The sequence below is a fragment of the Ambystoma mexicanum genome, chromosome 1q (genome assembly GCF_040938575.1).
Source record: "Ambystoma mexicanum isolate Mex_15411 chromosome 1q, UKY_AmexF1_1, whole genome shotgun sequence".
Classification (NCBI taxonomy): Eukaryota; Metazoa; Chordata; class Amphibia; order Caudata; family Ambystomatidae; genus Ambystoma; species Ambystoma mexicanum.
Window position 1 is genome coordinate 1,099,147,072 of NC_090922.1, and position 21,436 is coordinate 1,099,168,507.

The window sequence follows — 21,436 nt, forward strand, 5'->3', positions numbered from 1 at the left end:
TTGAAGATACTATTTCGGCATCAATTTTACATTTATATTGGCCGTCAAGGCGAAGAGAGTGCATACATGCCACCACTGCATTAGCGGTAGAAGTAGTATTACCGACAAACAGCAATGCCAAGTTAAATCAGCTCTTTCGAAACTCATTCTATGGAATATGTGCAAATATTTAATCCGCATTTGTAACAAAGCAGGACATTCCAACAGCAGATGTCCTGTTGTTTCTCTTACCTCACAATTTTTGCAAAATCTACAAAAGGACTCAGCCTCCATAGCCAGGCCATATCTCAAAAGCGTGTCTCTAGTTCTTATTAGATTTAACCGAAATCTTAAAAAAGTAGAGCGTGCTGCCCTACTGGAATAAATTGACAGAAATGAGGCCAAACAGCCCTGCTTTTTGTGATCAGAAACTAGATGACTAACAACAGGGTGCGCATGACATTCTGCTACTGTGTGGTCCCAATCAGCCTTAGATAACAATAAAGATTGCCCACGCTAACAGCTCAGGAAGTCTTCATTCTATTAAAGACAAGGAGGCAAGCATTATGCTTTTCTTTCTTTCATACTGCCATAATAGCATTTCAAAAACATGACTTTTTAAACTTTAGCATTTGTGCTTTTCTGTCACAACAAAGAAATAGCCAAACTGAGGTTTTAAAAGTCCAACTACAGTGTCCATTTATTCAAGATGACCATAAAACTAAAACTCCCATGAAACCTATGGGGTGTTGTAGTCCTGACCCTAACTGCTGCTCCAATCAGCTCATAGGTCAGTCTATAAGAACCTTGCTCCCCAGGTCCTTTCCTCTTTCTTTTGCGATCCAACTCTCCGGTAACGAACTCAACAGTCTTATGAACAATCAACTCAGGATTTCCAATCTATCTGTGCCCAGTGTCCATGAACTGTAACTGTTTGCAATTCTTGGGCGAATATAACTTGACTCCGCTCTGAAGACTCAGTGCTCGTGATCAGGCTGCTTTCTGGTAGTCTCCTAGGGGAAAACGGAGAACCAATTATGAGGGTGGGTATCACGACAAGTTGAACATCTTAAATAAATCTCACATCAGTTCAACAGTTGTCTACACTTCGGGTGGGATATAATGCTCACCTCCTTGTCTTTAATAGAATGAAGACTTCCTGAGCTGTTAGCGTGGGCAATCTTTATTCTATGACAAGACAGGAGGCTCGCATTATGCTTATTCAAAGCTCGCTACCACTCTATCAGGTATATCGGATACAGGTTTAAAATAAAATGTCTTAAAGGTCGATTCAGATGACCAATCTGCGGCTTTCATTATATCTTGGAGTGGCACTCCGGCGGAGAAAGCTCTAGAAGCCATCACGCCTCTCGCAGAATGTGCACCAAACTGGGATAAGTCAATTCCTGCCCACTGCATGACCTTGCGCACCCATCTAGCTATTGTCGCTGTCGCAACTGCATGATAAGGATTCCTACGCGCTATTAGCAGTTGTGTAACACCTAGCGGTCTGTACTGCGTTGTGACGGTCTCGTAATCTTTGATACATTGCGCTACACATAACTTTTTGTTTTCCGTAAAATAGGGGTATGAGATAACACGTGAATCTGATTTCGTTCGCTTGGTTATTGTAAAGGCTACTCCTTCGGGATAGAATATTTTCCTGTCTATTTCTAATGCCTTAACGTCCGATACTCTTCGGCATGCTGTAAGACACAATAACATTGCAAGCTTGCATGACAGCTGGGATCGGGATAAACTACCGTTGTCCGGCCATTCCAGGAAAAGTCGGAAGACCTCTTTAACATCCCACAGGGTTGTGTATCTCGGTTCTGGAGGCTTTTTCAACTTCATACCTCTCAGGAGTCGCAGCACCGTGGGGTGTTCGCCAATGGCGTTACCCTCTACTTGATCATGCCCTGCTGATATCGCAGATCGTAATACACAACAGGCAGTGGCTGATCGCCAGGCGTTCCAGCAAGCCATCCAGTTACAGGGCACCCTACAGACCACGGCCCAGGACAAACAACATGAGAACATTATCAGGCTCACAGATGCAGTAACCAGCACGAGGAACCAACCCCCCATGGTGCCGTCCACCCTGCTCCAGAAGTATAAGGAGGGAGATGATCCAGCCTTTTTCTTCACAAGTTTTGAGAGGATTGCAAGAAATGCGCAATGGCCGCCTGAACGCTGGGGACAGTATGTGGCTCCCTTGTTATCTGGGGTAATGCAGGGTGCATATCAGGCTGTGAACCCCAATGGTAACACTCCATATGGGGAAATTAAAGCAGCTGTACTGGACCGTCTAGGCCTTGATGAGGAGGCCTATCGCCTTCAGCTAAGGGACACCAAGTTAAGAAACGGGGAGAGTCCCAGGCAGTTATATTACCGCATTAAAGATCTGACGGAGAAGTGGATGCAATCCCCTACACCAGCCAACCAACCCCTCCTAGATAAAATAATCCTGGAACAGTTCATAGAAGCCTTGCCGAGCCCAATGCAAAGATGGGTTAGGCAACACCACAGGCCTACATTGGCGGAAGACGTGGACATTGCATCGGCTTATCAAAAAGCCGGGTACAGTCGCTTCCCCTCAACAAGTATACCAGGAAGGATGACGTCGCCGAACTTTGAACATCAGATACAAAAAGGCCCAAAAGTGGCACACACCAGATGGAGGCAACCGGAGGAGGTCTCCAGGAAACTAGAAGAAAGGAAGACTGGATACGAGGAGAGACAGCCACCCATAATCCCGGGAGTTCGACAACCCCAGTGCTTTGAGTGTGGTGAATGGGGTCACATTGCCCGGTTTTGCCCCAGAAGGAAGACCACAGAACCTATGGAAATTGGCTACATGAAGCCACACCCGGAAGTACGTAACCCTAGTCCATATATCGTGGATATAAGAGTGGATGGACGACCGACCCGGGCGCTGCTGGATAGCGGAAGTCGACAAACAGCCATATGTCCCACCGTGAGTAATAACCCTAATTTACCTAACCTTTCTATACCGATAAAGTGTATACATGGGGACATTAAAACATACCCGATGAGAGAGGTACAGATAGAGGTGAACCATGAAACCACTCAATTAAAGGCTGCCATCCTTCCTACACTACCCACCCCAGTGGTCCTGGGAACTGACCTACCCCACTTTAGTAAAGCACTGGATGAAGAAAGAGCGAAGAGCAACAGAACCTCGAACATAGGTGACTCTAGAAACCCCCCCGGACATAAAAGACGGAATAGACTAGAGTGGTGCCAAGCCAGTTACATGACCCGACCCATTAACTGGCAACCCGAGGATCATGAGGACTCCCTGAGGGGGGAAACCCTAACTGATCCCACCCTTCGGGTAGCCCGTGAGAGAGCGGCCAATGAGAAAGATCCAGACGTAACAAAAGGACCTGGCTTCCTGTTCCGTCATGGACTATTGTACAGAAAATATAAGGCGGACGATGGGACTGTAAAGGAACAATTGATATTACCAAAACCCCATAGAATGGTCATAATGCAACTGGCACACAACCACCCCTGCGGCAGACATATGGCCTCCCTGAAAACGCAGCAGAACATACTGAGACGGTTCTACTGGCCAGGCATATACGGTGAAGTATCCCAGTTCTGTAAAGCGTGTCCCACTTGCCAACTAACAAGTGGCGTCTTACCAGCAAAAGCCCCTTTGCAGAAAATGCCCCTTATTAACGTTCCTTTCCAGCGGATAGGCATGGACATCGTTGGACCAATAGAACCTGCATCCCGTGGATACAAGTATCTACTAGTCATTGTTGACTATGCTACGCGGTATCCAGAGGCTTTTCCCTTGAAGGGAACATCAGCCCGACAACTATGCGACCAGCTCATTCCCTTCTTCGCAAGAGTGGGCTTACCCTCGGAAGTTATCACAGACCAAGGGACCAATTTTATGTCCACCTTACTTCGGCAGGTATGCGAAAGACTGCAGATACATCAGTTACGCACCTCGGTATACCATCCCCAGACCGATGGCCTTGTCGAAAGGTACAACAAAACGATCAAGAAAATGATACGGAGAGTGACCGGGTCCGATGGGAAGAACTGGGACCGCATATTGCCCTTGGTCTTGATGGTATTACGCGACACCCCACAGTCGTCTACCGGTTTTTCTCCATTCGAGCTCCTTTTCGGAAGACAACCCCGAACCATCTTGGACCTTGTAAAAGAGGAATGGGAGACTTCCGATGAGATCTCTTTAACAGAGTACACCGAAGAGTTGAAGGAACATTTGACAGCACTCCGCTCGATGGCCGAGACGAATCTGGGACACGCACAGACAAACCAGGAGAAAAACTATAACAAAGGAAGTCGGATGAGAACTTTCCGAATGGGAGACCAAGTACTAATCCTACTACCCACCAGTACTAACAAGCTATTGGCCAGATGGAGAGGTCCTTATGAAGTTAAGGAGGTACTCAGCCCTGTGACGTATCGGATCCACCAACCCGATCGTGCCACACCAGACAAGGTATACCATGTGAACCTGCTAAAAGCATGGAACGCGCCTGTATTGGTAGCCACAATGGATGCCGGTGAGGATACCTCAGAACAAAACGTGAATCATGAACAGGGCAAGCTAGAAGACGCGCAATGGGGAACCATCTTGACTCCTTCCATGAGGTCAGAACTTTTGACCAGACTGTCTCCCTTTGGAGAAGCGTTCTCGGCCTTACCAGGGAGGACCAATTTAATCGAACACGAGATCAAAACCGATCCCGGACAGATTGTTAGACTAAGACCCTATCGTATTACAGAAGCACGAAGGATGGCTATCCGAAACGAAGTAGAAGAGATGCTCCGTATGGACATAATTGAACCCTCAACCAGCCCATGGTCATCCCCGATAGTGTTGGTACCAAAGCCCGATGGTACTATTAGATTTTGTATGGACTACCGACAATTAAATACGATCTCCAATTATGAAGCATATCCTATGCCACGAATGGACGAGCTGTTGGAAAGGCTAGGATCCGCCAACTTCCTAAGCACGCTTGACCTAACTAATGGTTATTGGCAGATTCCCTTGAAATCCACGGACCGGGAAAAGACTGCCTTTACCACTCCCCAAGGTCTATACCAATTCAAGGTTTTGCCATTCGGGCTACACGGTGCACCAGCCACCTTCCATAGACTGATGGATGTCATACTACGTCCCCATGAGAGTTATGCTGCGGCTTACTTAGACGACATCGTCGTGTATAGCACGACCTGGACAGAACATGTATGCCACTTGGAACAGGTGGTGTCTGAGTTGTTTAAGGCAGGCCTACACATTAATCCGAAGAAAACAGTGATAGGGGCACACGAGACGAAATATCTGGGACACTTGGTAGGCGGAGGCACGATACGACCGCAATTCTCGAAAATCCAGGCCATCCACGAGATTCCTACTCCATCCACGAAGAAACAGATCCGTGCCTTTTTGGGTTTCATAGGCTACTACCGTAGATTTATCCCAGATTTCTCCTCGGTGGCAGCTCCACTAACTGACGCTTTAAGGAACAAAGGGTCTCCCGATTTGACCAAGAACACCGCTGCTTTGGAAGCCATCGATGTCCTAAAGCAGAGGATCACCTCAAATCCAATACTTCGGTGCCCCGACTTCCATAGACAATTTTTTCTTCAGACGGACGCGTCGAATCAGGGGCTGGGAGCAGTTCTTTCACAGGAACAAGGGGGCAAACTTCAACCCGTGTGTTTCGTGAGCAGGAAGCTCGTACCTCACGAGGAGGCCTATTCCACTATTGAGAAGGAGTGTTTGGCCATCAAATGGGCGGTAGAGGCCCTCAGGTATTATCTCTTGGGTCGCTGCTTTACGTTGTATACCGACCATGCCCCCTTACAGTGGCTCGCAAGACATAAAGATACCAACCAGCGGGTACTCAGATGGTTCCTGTCTCTTCAACCGTTCGATTTCCTTACCTTACACAGACCTGCGGGTTTCCAGCTGGTGGCTGACTATCTGTCCCGGAATCCTCCCTTGCCCGATCGGCCAGGGTTTGTGATGGGGAGATGTGAGAAGGGGCCCGGAGTGGAGGGGGTGCCGGGAGGGGTAGCGGGACTCCGCGGGATCGCGGCAATGGGCCGCGAGACAGAAAACGCAGCCCCGTCCCACCCGTTCTCCCCGGGACTCTACAGGATCGCGGCAACGGGCCGCGACAGGAAAGGAGCGGCCCCCTCCCGCCCAGCCTTACCTGAACCCGCCAAGGGTAACGCCGCGGCTTGCAGCCCGAGAGACGGGTTGGTGACGGCGAACCTGCGGGAAACACGGGCAGTCACGGAGAGCCGGCCCACACGGCCCGCTGAGCGTCTCTCCCCACCAGGAAGGGAGAGAAGGGAGAGACGGCTTGCTCGGCGGGGCGATCCGCTCTGGAACGGCCACAGAAACAAACACACATGGCGAGAGGGAGAGACTTCAAAAGGGGGGAGGGACTCACGGGATGGAGTTGCCTGGGAGCGGGACTCTTCTGGCAGGCAGCAGAATCAGCCACTCTGGGAAACCACGGCAGCCTTTAATGGAGGCGGGACATGGCAATACCAGCCAATGAGAAGTCTGATTGACAGGGAAGCTTTCCATTGGGGGGGAAGCAAGTCACTCACATCATATAAAAGCCCGGGAACTAATCCAGCGGTTGTTGTTGATTTTCCTAGTCATACAAAGAGGACGAGGAGAGAAGGAACAACTGGTGGGCCTATCCGGACAACAAGGAGACTTAGGAGGGCTTAAATCCTGTACCTGGAAGACTGCCTAAGAGTGGAGTAACTCTCAAGGAGTTCATGGACTATATTTTCATTAGTTTAAAAATCACATGAATAAAGTATAATTTCAGCAACCCAAACCTGGTCCGGGTCTTGATTTCTACAAACTGTTATCTGATTCTGCAGGCAATAATGCCAGAAATCTTTTGCTAACTCTGCTAGCATCCGGGAGATCGTGCCTCCCAGTTTGTTTATGTAACGCACTGCTGAGATGTTGTCCATCTTCAGCAGCACACAGCATTGCACTTTGTCCTTCGTAAAGGCACGTACTGCGAACGATCCCGCTAGTAGTTCGAGACAGTTTATGTGTAGTTGTAACTCTTGTTCTGACCATTTTCCTCCTGTCTCTACGTTTTCGCATCTCGCCCCCCATCTGGATCTGCTTGCGTCTGATTCTATAATGATGTTTGTAATGTCTCCGAAAATTGCTCTGCCATTCCAGGCTTCCATGTTGAGAAGCCACCACTGAAGCTCCGAAAGCGCTTCCTGATCCAGGGTTATCAGCTGGTGATAACCGAGTCCTCCCTGTAGATGCTTTATTTTGAGCCTCTGTAATGCTCGATAATGTAGTGGGGCTGGAAAAATTGCTTGAATCGAGGCTGCTAGGAGGCCTACTACTCTCGCCAGAGCTCGAAGAGCGATCATCTACTTTGCTATCAGTACTCTGATCTCTTTCTTTATCTCTCTTACTTTGTGGTGTGGAAGCTCGAGAGTAGCTTTGATTGCGTCTATGTTGAACCCTAGGAACTCTATATTTTGCACAGGTACCAGCTGGGATTTGTCCAAGTTCACTAAGAAGCCCAGAGATGACAAGAGCGTGAATATCCATTGCACGTTCTTGGATAGCGAGGTTTTGTCTGTCCCTAGGACTAGAATGTCGTCCAGGTAGACGATAATGCGAATTCCTCTTTCCCGAATAGCTGCTGCTACGGGCCTCATGATTTTGGTGAAGGCCCAAGGCGCTGATGCTAGGCCGAACGGGAGACATGTGAACCACCAGATTTCTCCGCACCAGCGGAACCGTAGATATCTCTGATGCTTCTGGGCTATCGGAATCATGAGGTAAGCGTCTTTGAGATCTAATCTCGCTAACCAGTCTCCTGTTCGGAGGAGGTCTCGAAGTAAATGGATGCCCTCCATCTTGAAATGGTTGTAAACAACCCATTCGTTCAAACTTTTTAAATTTATCACCGGATGTGTTTTGTCCCCTCGGTGAACAAGAAACATATTGCTGAGGAATCCTGGTCCTCCCTGCGTATCTTTCTCTATTGCATTCTTGTCTACTAGGATGAGCAACTCTCTGTTTAACAACTCTTCTTCTCCCCGGGACACCTGGATGGGACGGGGTTCTGAGCTCTGTATGGGATCCTGTATGAATTCTAGCTGTAATCCCGCTACTGCCTGTAATACCCATGCATCGCGCGATAACGCCTGCCATGCGCTCAGAAATTGAAAGGTTCTCCCTCCTACTTTCACGCTTATTACACTCACCTCCTGAGGCATTGGGTTGTCTGTGGGAGCCTCTTCCTCTACGACCTCTGGGGAACCTGGCTTTGGACGGGAAGAAGGTGTCCTGTTGCTTCCCTTCCCAGTATTGGGCGCGCGGCCCTTGGGGTCTACGGGAATAATTGAAGCGACCGGACGTACGACCCCTGTAACGTCCGGTCCCGGAAAAAACTCATCCAGGGAAGATCTTCTTGATTGCGCTTTGCGCCCTTTCCAGCGCTGAATACGTGCCTACAAATTGCAACATTTCCTTCGCAAAGGCTTCGCCAAACAATAGACCTCTTTCTCCTTCACCAGCCTCATACAAAGCCAAGTCACTTAGTTTATTATCTATGTTCAGAAGAACGCCTCTCCTACGTTCTGAGGACATAGCGCAGTTAGCATTGCCCATGAGACAGACAGCCCTTTGCGCCCAGTTAGCCAGAGCCGAAGCGTCTACTGGTGTTCCCGTGTCCTTGGCTTTTTCCGCCAGGTCCATTATTTTTGCTAAGGGGCCTGCAATGTCAAGAAGCTTATCTTGGCATCCTCGCCAGGCCCGGTCGATTCCTTTTCGGATATCTCGCGCTGTTTTCGTCACGAAAGTGACCATCTTGGATTCAAGCTCCGGTGTCTCCGCCAGTTTGAATGGCAACTCTGGTCAAGGGCATTCTGACTGCATCCTAGACCTTACCTCCCTGTCCAGAGGTTTCCTAATATGCTGCGCCATATAGGCTGCTACTCTGGGCGACGGGACCCAATCTGAAGATTTTGGGTGTCTGATCGCTTCTGGGTCAAACATATCGGTGGTACTGTCTATCTCTTGTGGATCAATATCCTCCTCTGCATGTTGCGCGGAGTCAACGTCGTCTCCACCTTCGTCATCAGGCATATAGCCTTCATCATTGTCCCCTGGATTGTTCACCCCTGGGGTAGGGGGTCTGTCCTGGCTTTGCTTTTCCTTTTCCAGGAAGGCTCTTTTCAGCCTAGCGACAGGGTCGTCTGGTCTTTGGGGATTCGCATCCTCCCTATCAAGATTGCTCGCGGGGGTCAAAATATGTTTAGTTTTCCGAGCTGCTTTCCGCCCCTTATGTTCAATCCCTTCAGAGGGATGTCTGGCTGACAGCTGATCAACTGATTCTTCTGCTTTCCTCTTATTGGCAAGCTGAGCTTGCTGTTCTTGAATCATGGCTTCTAGTACTTCAAGCCTCTGCGCAATAGGCTGCACACCTTGCGATACCGCTTTTGATAATGAATCCCCCAATACCATCTTAAAACTCTGTGAGAGATCAGCGTCCTGTTGGTACGGGCTCTCTCCCCACTCTTCCTCAGACCACTCTGGAGAGGTGGAAGGTGGAGCACCGGGGCTGTTGGATTGTGCCATCTCTAGTGTTGGTAATACCAACTTCTGGGCTGTCAGCAGGGAACAAATGCAGCTTGGCCCCTGTTCCACAGAGATATGTGTATTGCGGGGTTGTGCAGAGCTGCTTCAACAAAGCATAAAAAGAAGTATCAGAACTTCTTGCTATAGCTGTCCCCTAAATAGCGCTCCGGTGAAATATGAGTTTTTTTTAGTTTTTTTAATAGCCGGTGTTGGGTCGTTGTTTCCTCACTGCTCGCTGCGAACGCAATGAAATCACTTGCGCGCAAGCGAGCAAAGGCCCAGAGGGAATTCCGGGAGACTGTTCTTCCTCCCGCTTCCCCTGGGTCCTACCGCCCGACTTATTCGTCGGGGCGGTTTCGTCACTCGAGGAGCAGGGTCGGGTGCCTGAGGCGAGCGCGTTCGCACGCGGCGCCGGCCCCGCCTCCTCGGAACCTGAACAATGCAACGCCGCAGAACGACGACGAGTGGGATAATATTCGGAACGTCAGAGCGACGCAGATTACTTCTATATTTCCTTCAATTGTAAATATTACATTATATATACGCTCTAATGTCAATGAAGGACACACTCATATATATAAGCGTTCTATATACGCTGCGCTGGGGATTATGAACATACGCACACAATTATTCTAAAGAGAGATAACATGAGGTACTTATCTTTCGCAGCAAAAAAGAAAGAGGAAAGGACCTGGGGAGCAAGGTTCTTATAGACTGACCTATGAGCTGATTGGAGCAGGAGTTAGGGTCAGGACTACAACACCCCATAGGTTTCATGGGAGTTTTAGTTTTATGGTCATCTTGAAGAAATGGACACTATAGTTGGACTTTTAAAACCTCAGTTTGGCTATTTCTTTGTTGTGACAGAAAAGCACAAATGCTAAAGTTTAAAAAGTCATGTTTTTTAAATGCTATTATGGCAGTATTAAAGAAAGAAAAGCATAATGCGAGCCTCCTGTCTTGTCATAGAATGTTTTTCCTGTCTGGGTTGTCAATCAGATCTTTCTCTGAACAGCCAACCTCAGCAATGAATGACAGATGGGAAAACTCTTTTAATTCAACCAAGGCAACTGGGCTCCTCCCAACAGATGCCTCACTAAACATCTCCCAGAGTGAATCAGGGGTCGGATCAAGTCTTTTCCTAAAAAATGACATATATTGCCACCATGCTCTTGCCTTCAGGGAGATGAGTCCTAATTCATAACTGATGCTTGAGTGGGGGACAGACGAAGGGAGGCGCAGCACTTTTTGCCAAATGAGGGCTTCCAAAGTCGGCAGGTATTCAACCAAAACAGCTTTGTAAATCTCAATCCCATATATTAATTTTGGGATAATCTTACCTCTGTAATATCGCATACCAGGCAAAAGACAAAACCTGACGAATTTGGCATCACTTGTTGCAATTGTGTTGCAAGTTTTACCGCTTTGGAGTGTAGCCATGCACGGATGGAAATAAGTGATGATTTAGCTGAAATGTGGAAGCCCAAGTAGATAAGTCACTCCTCTCCACTGGTGTGTCTTGCGTGTGCCATTTATAAGGAACAGACCTACCCCTATTAGAGAATTCCATTATTTTGGTCTTAGCAGGGTTGACCTTCAAGGCATTCCAACACACAAATCTGCTAAAAGCATTCAAAACCCTCTGCAGACCAACAGAAGTAGTATCAAAGATGAGAAAGTCATCGACATACCCATTCCACACCACCTTATTTTGTGCGATCATAGGCGAAGCCAGGGCAGCCACTTGTAAATGGGGGCCTATATCTGCCATATATAGGTTATAAAGGCAGGGGGCCAAAATGCACCCCTGTCTAACTTCTCTAAATGTTCTTATAGGGCGAGATAAGTTGCCTTGTTGGTTAAGGCAAACTTGTATGGATGATTCTTTGTGAAGCCCAATAAGTAGTCTTAGGATTCCTGAAGGAATTCCCCATGTTTGTAACTTGCTCCAAAGATGAGCTCGGTCCACTGTGTCAAAGGTCGCGGCGAGATCTATTGTGGCCAAATAGACCGGACGGGATCCTCTTGCCCATGCGGTACCCTGTATGCATTTGACCAGCATATCATTTAAGAGTGTCCCCATCCCCTTCCTGAAGCCTGTCTGCCATTTTGCCAATAGATGGTTACTGGTGGCGATGCCTCCAAGTGCTCCAGCAATAAGCTGGAGAAGATTTTAGAATCGGCATCAAGGATGGCAATGGGCCCCTATAGTTCACTGGGTTATCTCTATCCCCTTGTTTGTAAATGGGAATGATGTGAGCGTTGATGTGAGGTAGGGGGGAATTGCAGGTTTCGTGCAATATCTGTAAAGAAATGGTGTAATATTTTCACCCACAGTGGAGGGTTTGTTTTAAAGAGGATATTTGAAAGGCCATTGGGACCGGGCGCATTAGAGTTACTACATCTGGTTATTACACCACTCAGATTAAACTCTGAAAGGTCAAGCAAAAGGCCCATCTCCTTCGCAAAGCACTGCTCCCGCTTGCATTAGGCCTAGACAGGGAGATGCATAGAGAAGTTCAAAGTGTTTAACCCACTTAGCTTACCCAAGGGCATTAACCAAAGTTCCTACCGGCCCATTTCCTCTAGATTTAATGAGTGACCAGAAGGCACCTGAGTCCTTGCGGACCAACACTGACAACATGGACTCGGTGTATCTCTGGAGGCGCGCCACCCTCGTAGAGCGCAGCCAATTCTTGTGTCCCTGTTGAATCCGTCTAATAATTTCGGGCTTGAAGCAAAACATAAGGCGGGCGTGCTTGTTAATGTGTCTTATAGTTTTCCTGACTTTCTTCCTTCTTATAACCAGATCAACATCATATACACGAGGATGGGAGTGCCTATACAACCGGTTTCCCCGATTCCCTTTAGATGAAACCCCTATTATACTAGAGATAAAGGGCTCAAAGTTGTCAACTGAGAGGGCTGCCTTCCTGTCATATGTTGACATATTTGCCAGCCTTGCCAAAAAAACCTTATTAGCTCTATTAAGTAGGAATGGAGTCCAGTGCAGAATTAGATGCAACATTATATCTGCCTGGGCCAATTGCTCAGAGGAGTCTAGAGAGAAATGGGCAACTAAAAGTGAGTGATCACTAGCATCCATAGGTATCACCTCAAAATACACACATCTTTCCATCCCCACCCGATCAGAAAACATAAAGTCAATGGGGAGTTTGCTCTTCCCCGTTTTAGAAGGCCGTCAGGCCTTCCTGACCAGGTGGTGGCTTCAGAACACATTTGACCATTTCATATAATAGGCATCTAAGGCTGTCCCTTTCTTTTAGCACAGTGTCCATAACCAATTTTGACTGGAAGAACACCATTTCCTGATCCAGTCTAAAGATGGCTGAAAAGAGAATCCTGGCAATGTCATTGGACTTGATGCCTCCCAAGGCAGGAATACCCTGCAATAAGGCCAAAAGAGTTAGTCGATTCAGAGTTGTTTGATGGGTTTCTGGTATGACACTTTCCAAAAGGACTGTCAGTGGTTCATCTTGAGGCCACGTTGAATGAGCTCCCGTGGCCAAGGAGAGATTGATCGGTCCAATAGGGAGGCGCTGAGGGGCCAAGCTGATGCATGAGCGCTTTTAGCTGGCCTGAAGATCAGGAAAAAATCTCTCGGCAGGCCCACCACTGATTGGTGGATGTAGGTGAGCCGGTAAATCACCGAGTTTTGGCAGTGAAGAAGCATTTATTGGGGCAGGCGGAGGTACAAAAACAAACATCACATCTGAGTCAAACTGGCTCTGGGCCGCCCTCCCACTTTGTTGATCACTCAGGGAAAGCTTAGTAAGGACCACTCCCCTAATCTCCTCCGGAGCAACCAAACTCGTACCTCCATTGACCTGTTGTGATAAAGCAGTTTTTACTGCCTGCTGTGCAAATAAGGTATTTATGAAGCCTCTAGCTCACACATTCCTCAATTTGTTTTTAGACATACTTTTCAATTTCTTTTGCGCAGCTTCCTTGGGCAGTTTTTTCTTCGCAGGTACCCGATGCACTCCCAGGTGACCCTTCGAGTTCGATGAAGCTATAGCCAAGATCTCTTCTATGGAGGCCTCATCCAAAATCTCTTGAATAGATGCGTCCATCACTTCACAGTGGGGAGGAGCTTCCATAGCTGCCCTTTTGTCCCGTTGAATTGCCTCTGAGAGCGTGCCACCTTGGGAGACAGTCAGTTTGTTTGTTTGTTTGTTTTATTTATTTGTATGGCGCTCCAAACCCAGAGGTAGAAGGGCGCTTAAGAATTTGGTTACAGAGTTGAGAAGTATCTGTGTTGCATACTTCGTACAGGTTATAATATATACATATATATACAGTGGTCAATAAACAGAGCATATGCAGTGCGTACAATATACAATTTTCAGAATAAATACAGTGTCTAAACCAGTATTCGCACGGGTCTAGAGTTAGTGGTGTCATTCTTTGTTTAGCAGCCAGCTGATGACCTGCTTCCTAAAGATCTGGAAGGATTCGACAGTTTTGATGTTAAGCGGTAGGGAGTTCCAGAGTTGGGGGGCAAGCACTGTGAAGCTTACCCCCCCCGCTCTTTTTAGGTGGAACCTGGGCACTAGTAGGCAGAGAGAGTTGGAGGATCTGGTGAATCTGGAGGCAGGTTTCAGGGTGAGTTTATTGGCTAGATAATTTTTTGGCGTATGGAGAGCCATTTGCAGGCTTTCCTAGTGGCAGAGATATGCTCTTGTCTGGGAATGTTGAGGGCTGCGCGTAAGTCGTTATTTTGTATTACCTGCAATTTATTGAGTACGGATTGATTAGCGCCAAGGTACAGGCTGTTACAGTAATCCAGTTTGGATTGTATTAGGGCCCTGGCAAGGGTGAGGCAGCTGTTGGGTGATATGAAGGGTCTGCTGGCCCTAATGAGTTTGCCGGTATAGGCAGCGGCTGAGGCGGTCATATTGGTGTGTTTGCTGAGGTTGGTGTTGGCATCTAGATAGAAGCCAAGGGTTTTTACGCTTTTGGCTATGGGAATGGAATGACCATCGATGGTGATGTTGTTATAGCTAGGGTCTAGTTTAGTCAGAGTGTTGGGGGAGCCGACGATTAGGAGCTCTGTCTTCTCATCATTCAGGCAGAGACCATGGGAGGCCATCCATGCCTGAATGATGGAGAATATTTTGTTGATCCGGGCGGAGTCTTCTTGGTAATTACCAGAGATAGTGAGGAGTATCTGGGTGTCATCTGCGTAGATGACACCCAGATACGCTTTGTGGTTCAGTGGATCGTGTAGGCCCTCCTTCGCGGATCACCTGGGATCAGTATTGTGGATGGTAGACTCTGAGATAGGGCCTGCTTCATTCACCTGCATTCTGGTTCCCAGGCTCCCTCAAAGTGCTGATGGTTTATGGGCCACAAGAAATTGCCGACCTGCAGAATGCACTTGGTCATTATCAAATTTAAAGAGCAAGGATTCCAATAGGGCTGTATTGTGCTTAGTCTCACAGTGCAGACCCTCATATAATGAGACCAGTATACAAAGAACCTGCTTAATTTCAGTGCATAAATCAACACCTTCAGCCTGTAAGCCCCCATCCAGTCTCCTCAACACTGCTGAGAGTCTCCTTGGGGGAAGAGCATTGGGGGATGGAGCTGGAGACGAGGCAAATAAATCTGTGCCTGAAGTCTGCCCATTCTGAGCACTAAATGCAGAACAGTCCCGAAGGTTCCCCAAATCTGGGGGTGTATCTGCCATCGAAGCCTCCTGATGGCTGATGTTGCTACTTGTTCTGTTTCGACAGACCCCTTCTGGCAATTTAGTCAGATCTGACGCTACATGATTCATTGCGGTTTCCTGATGTTGCAGTAGCTTACTGACCATAGGACGCGAGACTGGATTGACCAGAGCCGCGTCCGGTAGTTTAATGATTTCCAGTGCCGTGCAGATCAGTGCGACACTTTGTTGCTCCTGAGTGCCACATTCCTGATGGCACACGGTTAATTTGTCCCTACAAGTACTCCATGTTGCAGCTAGCAGGTAGTTAGTCTGAGCGTTTTAAGAACTTATTTTTACAGCAGCTAATATGCCCACCTGCTCGGGGGCGGCAAATGTTAGTTGCTGTTGCGCAGAATCTCAATTCAAGACTCTATTAGCACATTTAGCGAGTTTGGTCGCTAAGGAGGGGTTTGAGGTAATTGTCAATAAATTAATTGAGTGAGGAAATGTCTGTCACCGACGATATTAATTTCGAGCCCACTTTTTTGTTTTTTTATCTTTTCCCTTTCTTCTTATCTGGTGCGACCGTAGGTGCTGCCAGCGGAAATGGTGCCGCCTGAGCTGGTACTGCCTCCGACCCCACTGGTGGTAGTGGGAGGGGTAGAAGAGCAGCCATCAACATGTCTGCATCTGAAATTGAGGTGAGGGAGGGCAGCAGTTAACCCCCACTCCGAAGCTCGTAAATCATAATCAGTGGCAAATGTATAATACAATCCACTCATTGTCGTGTAGGGGTTGTTGCTTTAAGCCTGTTTTGGCTGGCTGTGGGGGATGCAGCAACCTATTCCGTGACGCGGAAGCCGGGTGCCTGCCTCCTGACTCCAGCCACAAACACACAGCCCGCACACTGCTCGCGTTCTGCGCGCGTGCAAGGTTTTAACAAAGATGGTCCGCCTCCTCGTAGCAACAGCAAGGAAAGATTCTACAGGTGTCCACAAGATGCAAAAGCAGAAAGACGTGCTAGTACTGCTGGTCACCAAACACACAGCCCGTACACGCCTACAGAGTAACTGTATCTGCAATGATGAAATCCTTCCATTGTCTAGTAATGTGAGTTTTTGAAGATGGATTGGTTTCAAAATCATATCTCTGGTCTACAAGTGTTGTCAACCAACAAGCCTGAATGTCCTGTCATTCCTGAATGTGCAGCCAGGTGGGAAATGCAAAATCAGGGGACATTGACAGGTTTCCAAAATGTGGAGCATATCCTGTAGCACCCAGTGCGTACTGCCTTTCTAGGTTTCTGGTGCATACTGGGGTCCTCTTAGGAGCCGTTCATTTATGTCGCCATTTTAGGGCCATCTAATGCACAGAAGCGCTATGAATTGTGTACATCCCACTTACCCAAGACACTGTCCGGAGGGCGTGCCAAGAAGTTGGCGTTAACTAAGTGTATGGTTTACTGTTTATAAAAATCATATTTCCTGAATGTATTAGATGCTCAATGTGTGTGTCTGATAGGCGTGTTCATGGTTTGTTCTTGTGAAAACTGGATCGATGTAGATTTCAATGGAGACGGTTTTCAATACAATTCACTTGCTAGAGCACACAATCAAAACACATGAAATGTTTGATTGCGTATGTTATCTAAATGTGATTTTATCCTTGCATTTTGCAGTGTTTCTGCAGTGATTTCTGTTACAGAGCATCCAAATATTTTGAAGCACAAATTCCCAAGAATCCGGTATGGTTGCGAGATGATGAAAGGTAATGGAATAGAATGTTCTCCATTCTCTTTACTGCTTTAAATCCTGCACCGCTTGCAGCTTTGCCAAACATGCATAATGGAGCTGGTTCTGCTGCGTTTGCAAATATCAAGCTGCAATTTATATTTGATTTTGTTGAATGGCTCTTTAGACTTAAGTGTTTTCATAATGCTCATTGAAAAGAACACGCATTGGCACAACCAACATTTTTGGCTGATGTTATATTATGTTACGGTATTAGGATTGTAAGAAATGTATGGTGATGTATCAGTAATTGGAATTATAAACCCATGTACTCGCACCATTGGCTAGTGATTGCCATGATATGCCCATTGAATGCCTTTATTTGCCAGTACTGCCATGGAATAGTTGGTACTCGCATCATATGTTAGATGTTGCCAGCATATGCCAGGTATTGTTTGAAAAATGTGATAGTCAAACCGTTGGCCAATATTGCCATCAAACGGACGGTATCTGTACCATGACATTCCATTGCTGGCTATATGGCCAGTTAACGTAGCAGTGTTCCATTACAATTCATTAGTTCAGCAGCGCCAGATTCAATTAAGCAGAGATAACTCTGTTGCAATCTTTCAGCGCTGCTGATTTTAACCTTAGGAATGCCTCAGCTGCTACAGGCCTAATACATGCCTTTAGAGATGGATCGCTATTAGAAATATAATGTTTTACATCAGTTACCAAATTGGCCTTCTGTGAATTGGCCTCTTATAGCTAAATACTGTTACTCAGAGTCCAATTTACGTGGCTTTCATCGCCCTTACCTCAGCTTCCTGCGGAAGCTAAGGGTTCCCCGCCACCTCCTGAATATGATTCAACTACTCCACTCCAACACGAAAGCTGGAGTGTGGTTTGGTGTAGGTGGGGACAGTACTGATAAACTCCCAGTGGTTGGAAGAGTTTGCCTAGGGTGTGTACTGGCACCCCACCTCTTTAACCTCTACACCAACTCTCTTAAGAAAGGTTGGTGGAGAAGGTCTCATCTGTGGATGGGGGCACCACTGCCCCTCCTCAGCTACGCAGACGACACTGTGTTATTAGCGAGCATCCCTAGCGCCCTTCAACATCTTATTGAACGATATGAGAAGTGTATGCAAGATCATCATTTACGAATTTACCCTGCAAATCTAACCTTTTTAGTTGTCAGGCTAAAAAAAGCCTGAGTGCACCTTACTCGAGAGGGTGAAAACGTTTTACTATTTGAGGGTGATCTTTTCAGAACATGTAAGGCGTTTGCTCTTATCAATAAGCAACTGTTTATGACGCTGGCGCAGGTTAATGATGCTACATTAAAGTTGACAAATGTTGACAACTTGCTTGGCAAACACATCTTTATCATCCATTTTGAGCATTTACCAAGCTATCGCACAAGTCATTCTGAGCTTTGTGGGTTTGGGATGTTTGTTTGTTTACAGAAGGAAGAAGACTAGTCTTTTTAAGAGGATTCTGTCTCTTCCTGTTTGCTACTAATTTAGTTATGTTACGTTAAAGGTTCTTATACCGCACATTGTTGCCACCTGTGTGGTCTCTTGGTGCCCTTGCGGATCTGTAATGCAATGGGGTGGCCGGGTATGTGAGTAGGACCGAGTGAGGAAAAAGAGCAAGAGAGCTTTGATGTGCAGTTGGCAGCTTCAGTTCGGATACAGCGGTCACTGAGCGTAGGTGCGTTTTTCGGTTGGTGGCCGTCATGTGGTATTGGGTGAGATTATGTGAGGTTTGTTTTGTTGTTCTGCTGTGGTGAAGTATGTGCGGTTTATGGTCCTGTAGAGGTATGGTTGTGTTGAGTTCAGAGGTGTGTGCAGAAGAAGAGTTTTAAGTACGGTTAGTTAGTGGCAGTACATTTCCTACCTCCACTGTTCTTACTAAATGCGATCCATATCCCTTTCCATGTCTTTCATTCTGAAGTGTAGAAATTACCACCCCCACGATTTCCTCCAGAAGTAATGTGTTCCCTGTGCCCTGTTGGATGCCTGGTTTCTGCGACCAGCCGTATTACTTTGTGTGAGTTTCGCACCCTTGGTGGTCCGATTGAGTGGGACACATCTCCCTTCCCCTTTTCCACCGTAGGCCTTCTATCAGGATGGGTAAACTTCAGGTCTGAAACCACTTTTCCCCGTCAGATGCCACTCCCATCTGGCCTACTTCCCACTCCTTTTCTGTTGTGAGTTTGTTTCATGGTGCGTGGGTGTTGTTCAGTCATTTTCATCCCGTTCGGAGCTGAAGAGGCAGGTTTTTAAGACATTTTTTTAATTTTAGATGGTCCTTCATAGTTCGTATTTCTCTGGGAGAGAGTTCCAATGTTTTATGGCTATGCAAGAGAATGCTGATCACCAAGTTTTTTCCTTGTGTATGGTTTTAGGTTCTAAGCAAATGTCGTTGCTGGATTCAAGTGTTCTAGTTGGCTTGTAGATGGTGATTGTCTTTTGTATGAATTCCGCTCCTTGGTCATGAATTGCTCTGTGTGTTATGCACAATGTTTTGAAGGCGATTCATTTTTTGACTGGAAGCCAATGTAGCATCCTTAGCGCTTGTGTGATGTAGTCTCTTCGTGAGAGTTTGAGGTTAACTCTGGCAGCTGCATTCTGTATTCGTTGCAGTTTCCTTAGTTAGTAGTCCGGCATTCCGAGGTATACACTGTTGGAGTAGTCCGTCCTGGACATAATGAGGGAGTTGGTGGCCAGTGTTTTGTGCTTGAAGGAGAGGAATGGTAGAATCTTTTTGAACGTGTGAAGATGGAAGAAGCATTTCTTGATTATGGCATTTACTTGAGGTTTACAGTTAACTCATTGTCCATTAGGATTCCCAGATCCCGTGAATCATCACAAAAGGCAACAAAGCCTGATCAGGGATTTTGATTGGGAGTGCCTGAAAAGCGTAAAGTCTAGGTACTAAGTTAATTTGTATTGTCGTGATACGACTCAACCAAGAGAGTTTCTAAGGACTCCCATCTAGTCAGGTCAGCCTCTAATTCAGTGTCTCCATCGATAATTGCGAACAAACAGTTGTCCGCAGATGTGTGGAACACTCCCGTCCCCTGCACACCAAGCTGTTAATGTAATACAATCAACATGCAACATGTAAGAGCATCTAAATAGTTAGTTTTGGTCATAAAACTTCTTTTCAGTAATCACTTTCTTCAACAATTTATATATCAACAGTCTTAATTCTTCATATGAAAATCCCCAAATTGTTTTTTTTGTACAAAATTATATTTTTTGTTATATTTCTAACAAAGCAAAAGATTCATAAATCCACAATACATAAAGCACGTGCCCTACGCGTTTCCGGAAATTCCTTCCCTTCTTCAAGAGCGATTATTTTCGTGTGCCAATTGCACAATGCTTTCCATAACTTTGAATAAAAGAGAGAATATATCTGTTTAGTGAAATAATCCACAGAAAAATGTACTCTATTTACATCAAGAAGTCAATATCTATCATGATTTTTTCTATAATATTCACCTGGTGTCAGTCTGGTGAACACAGTCTAAGCTGTGTGTATTATATTCAGAGCAATGCTGAGGCTTCCAATGGAATCTGCAAATCCAGCAATCCCCAGTGATTGAGATACAGAATGTCAAATGTTGTATCTAATGCTGTCTGTTATTCTTGCCTGGATCTATGTTCAATCTTGCCCTCACCTCAAATAGAGGATGCCCAGTCCGATGGCTGTGTCTTTCTATTCTTTCCAAACACAAAGGACCTCTCTCATGTGGGTAACCAGTTCTAAATGGGAAATCAAATAAAACCAAATCTGTTAAAACTTTTGGTACCCCTAAAATGTGTTTCAAAGTGAAGATATAATATATATATAATAGTATATACAGTACAAGTACAATATGGTTAGTTTACCCTACTCCGGGATGCTGTTTCGAATGTAATGGTACCAATAATGGCTCCCAGAAACTATTATGTTGGGTTCAACACCAGATTGCTCCTAGTGCCTGTTGGTTTAAAGAATTACATTTAGTGTGTTTAGTCCAAATATCCTTAAGCATCTAAATATAATGCTCTTTGTTGTAGAATCCCTAAGTATGACACTACTTCTGTTGTCTCACCTGCCCTCTGCATCCACTCGCTTGCGGTGCCTTTCTCGACTGAGTGTTGGCCTTTTGCAAAATGGCTGCTATTTCTCATGTGACGTCATCACGTGTGTAAATCAGTTCGGAACGCACAGAGCCTTGTACAATGTGTATAGTGTAGAAATCCATGTGCCTAGACAGGAAAATTCATTTAATATATTCGGTGGCTATCTGACAGCTTCACCCATTTTATTGGTATATGCCTTTAGACAAGCGGAATTCAAATCGATAGGCATCTGAAGTAGATAACAGGT

General features: G+C 46.4%; 1 protein-coding gene across 3 annotated transcripts in view; it reads left to right on the forward strand.

Moving 5' to 3' along the window:
• RPAP2 (RNA polymerase II associated protein 2) overlaps nucleotides 1-21,436 on the forward strand; it is a 1,184,138-nt gene that overhangs the window by 311,337 nt on the left and 851,365 nt on the right. For all 3 annotated transcript variants that reach the window (XM_069641788.1, XM_069641789.1, XM_069641790.1), the window contains one exon: nucleotides 16,996-17,084. In XM_069641788.1, coding sequence (XP_069497889.1) covers nucleotides 16,996-17,084 — 89 coding nt within the window. The remainder of the gene's footprint in view (nucleotides 1-16,995; nucleotides 17,085-21,436) is intronic.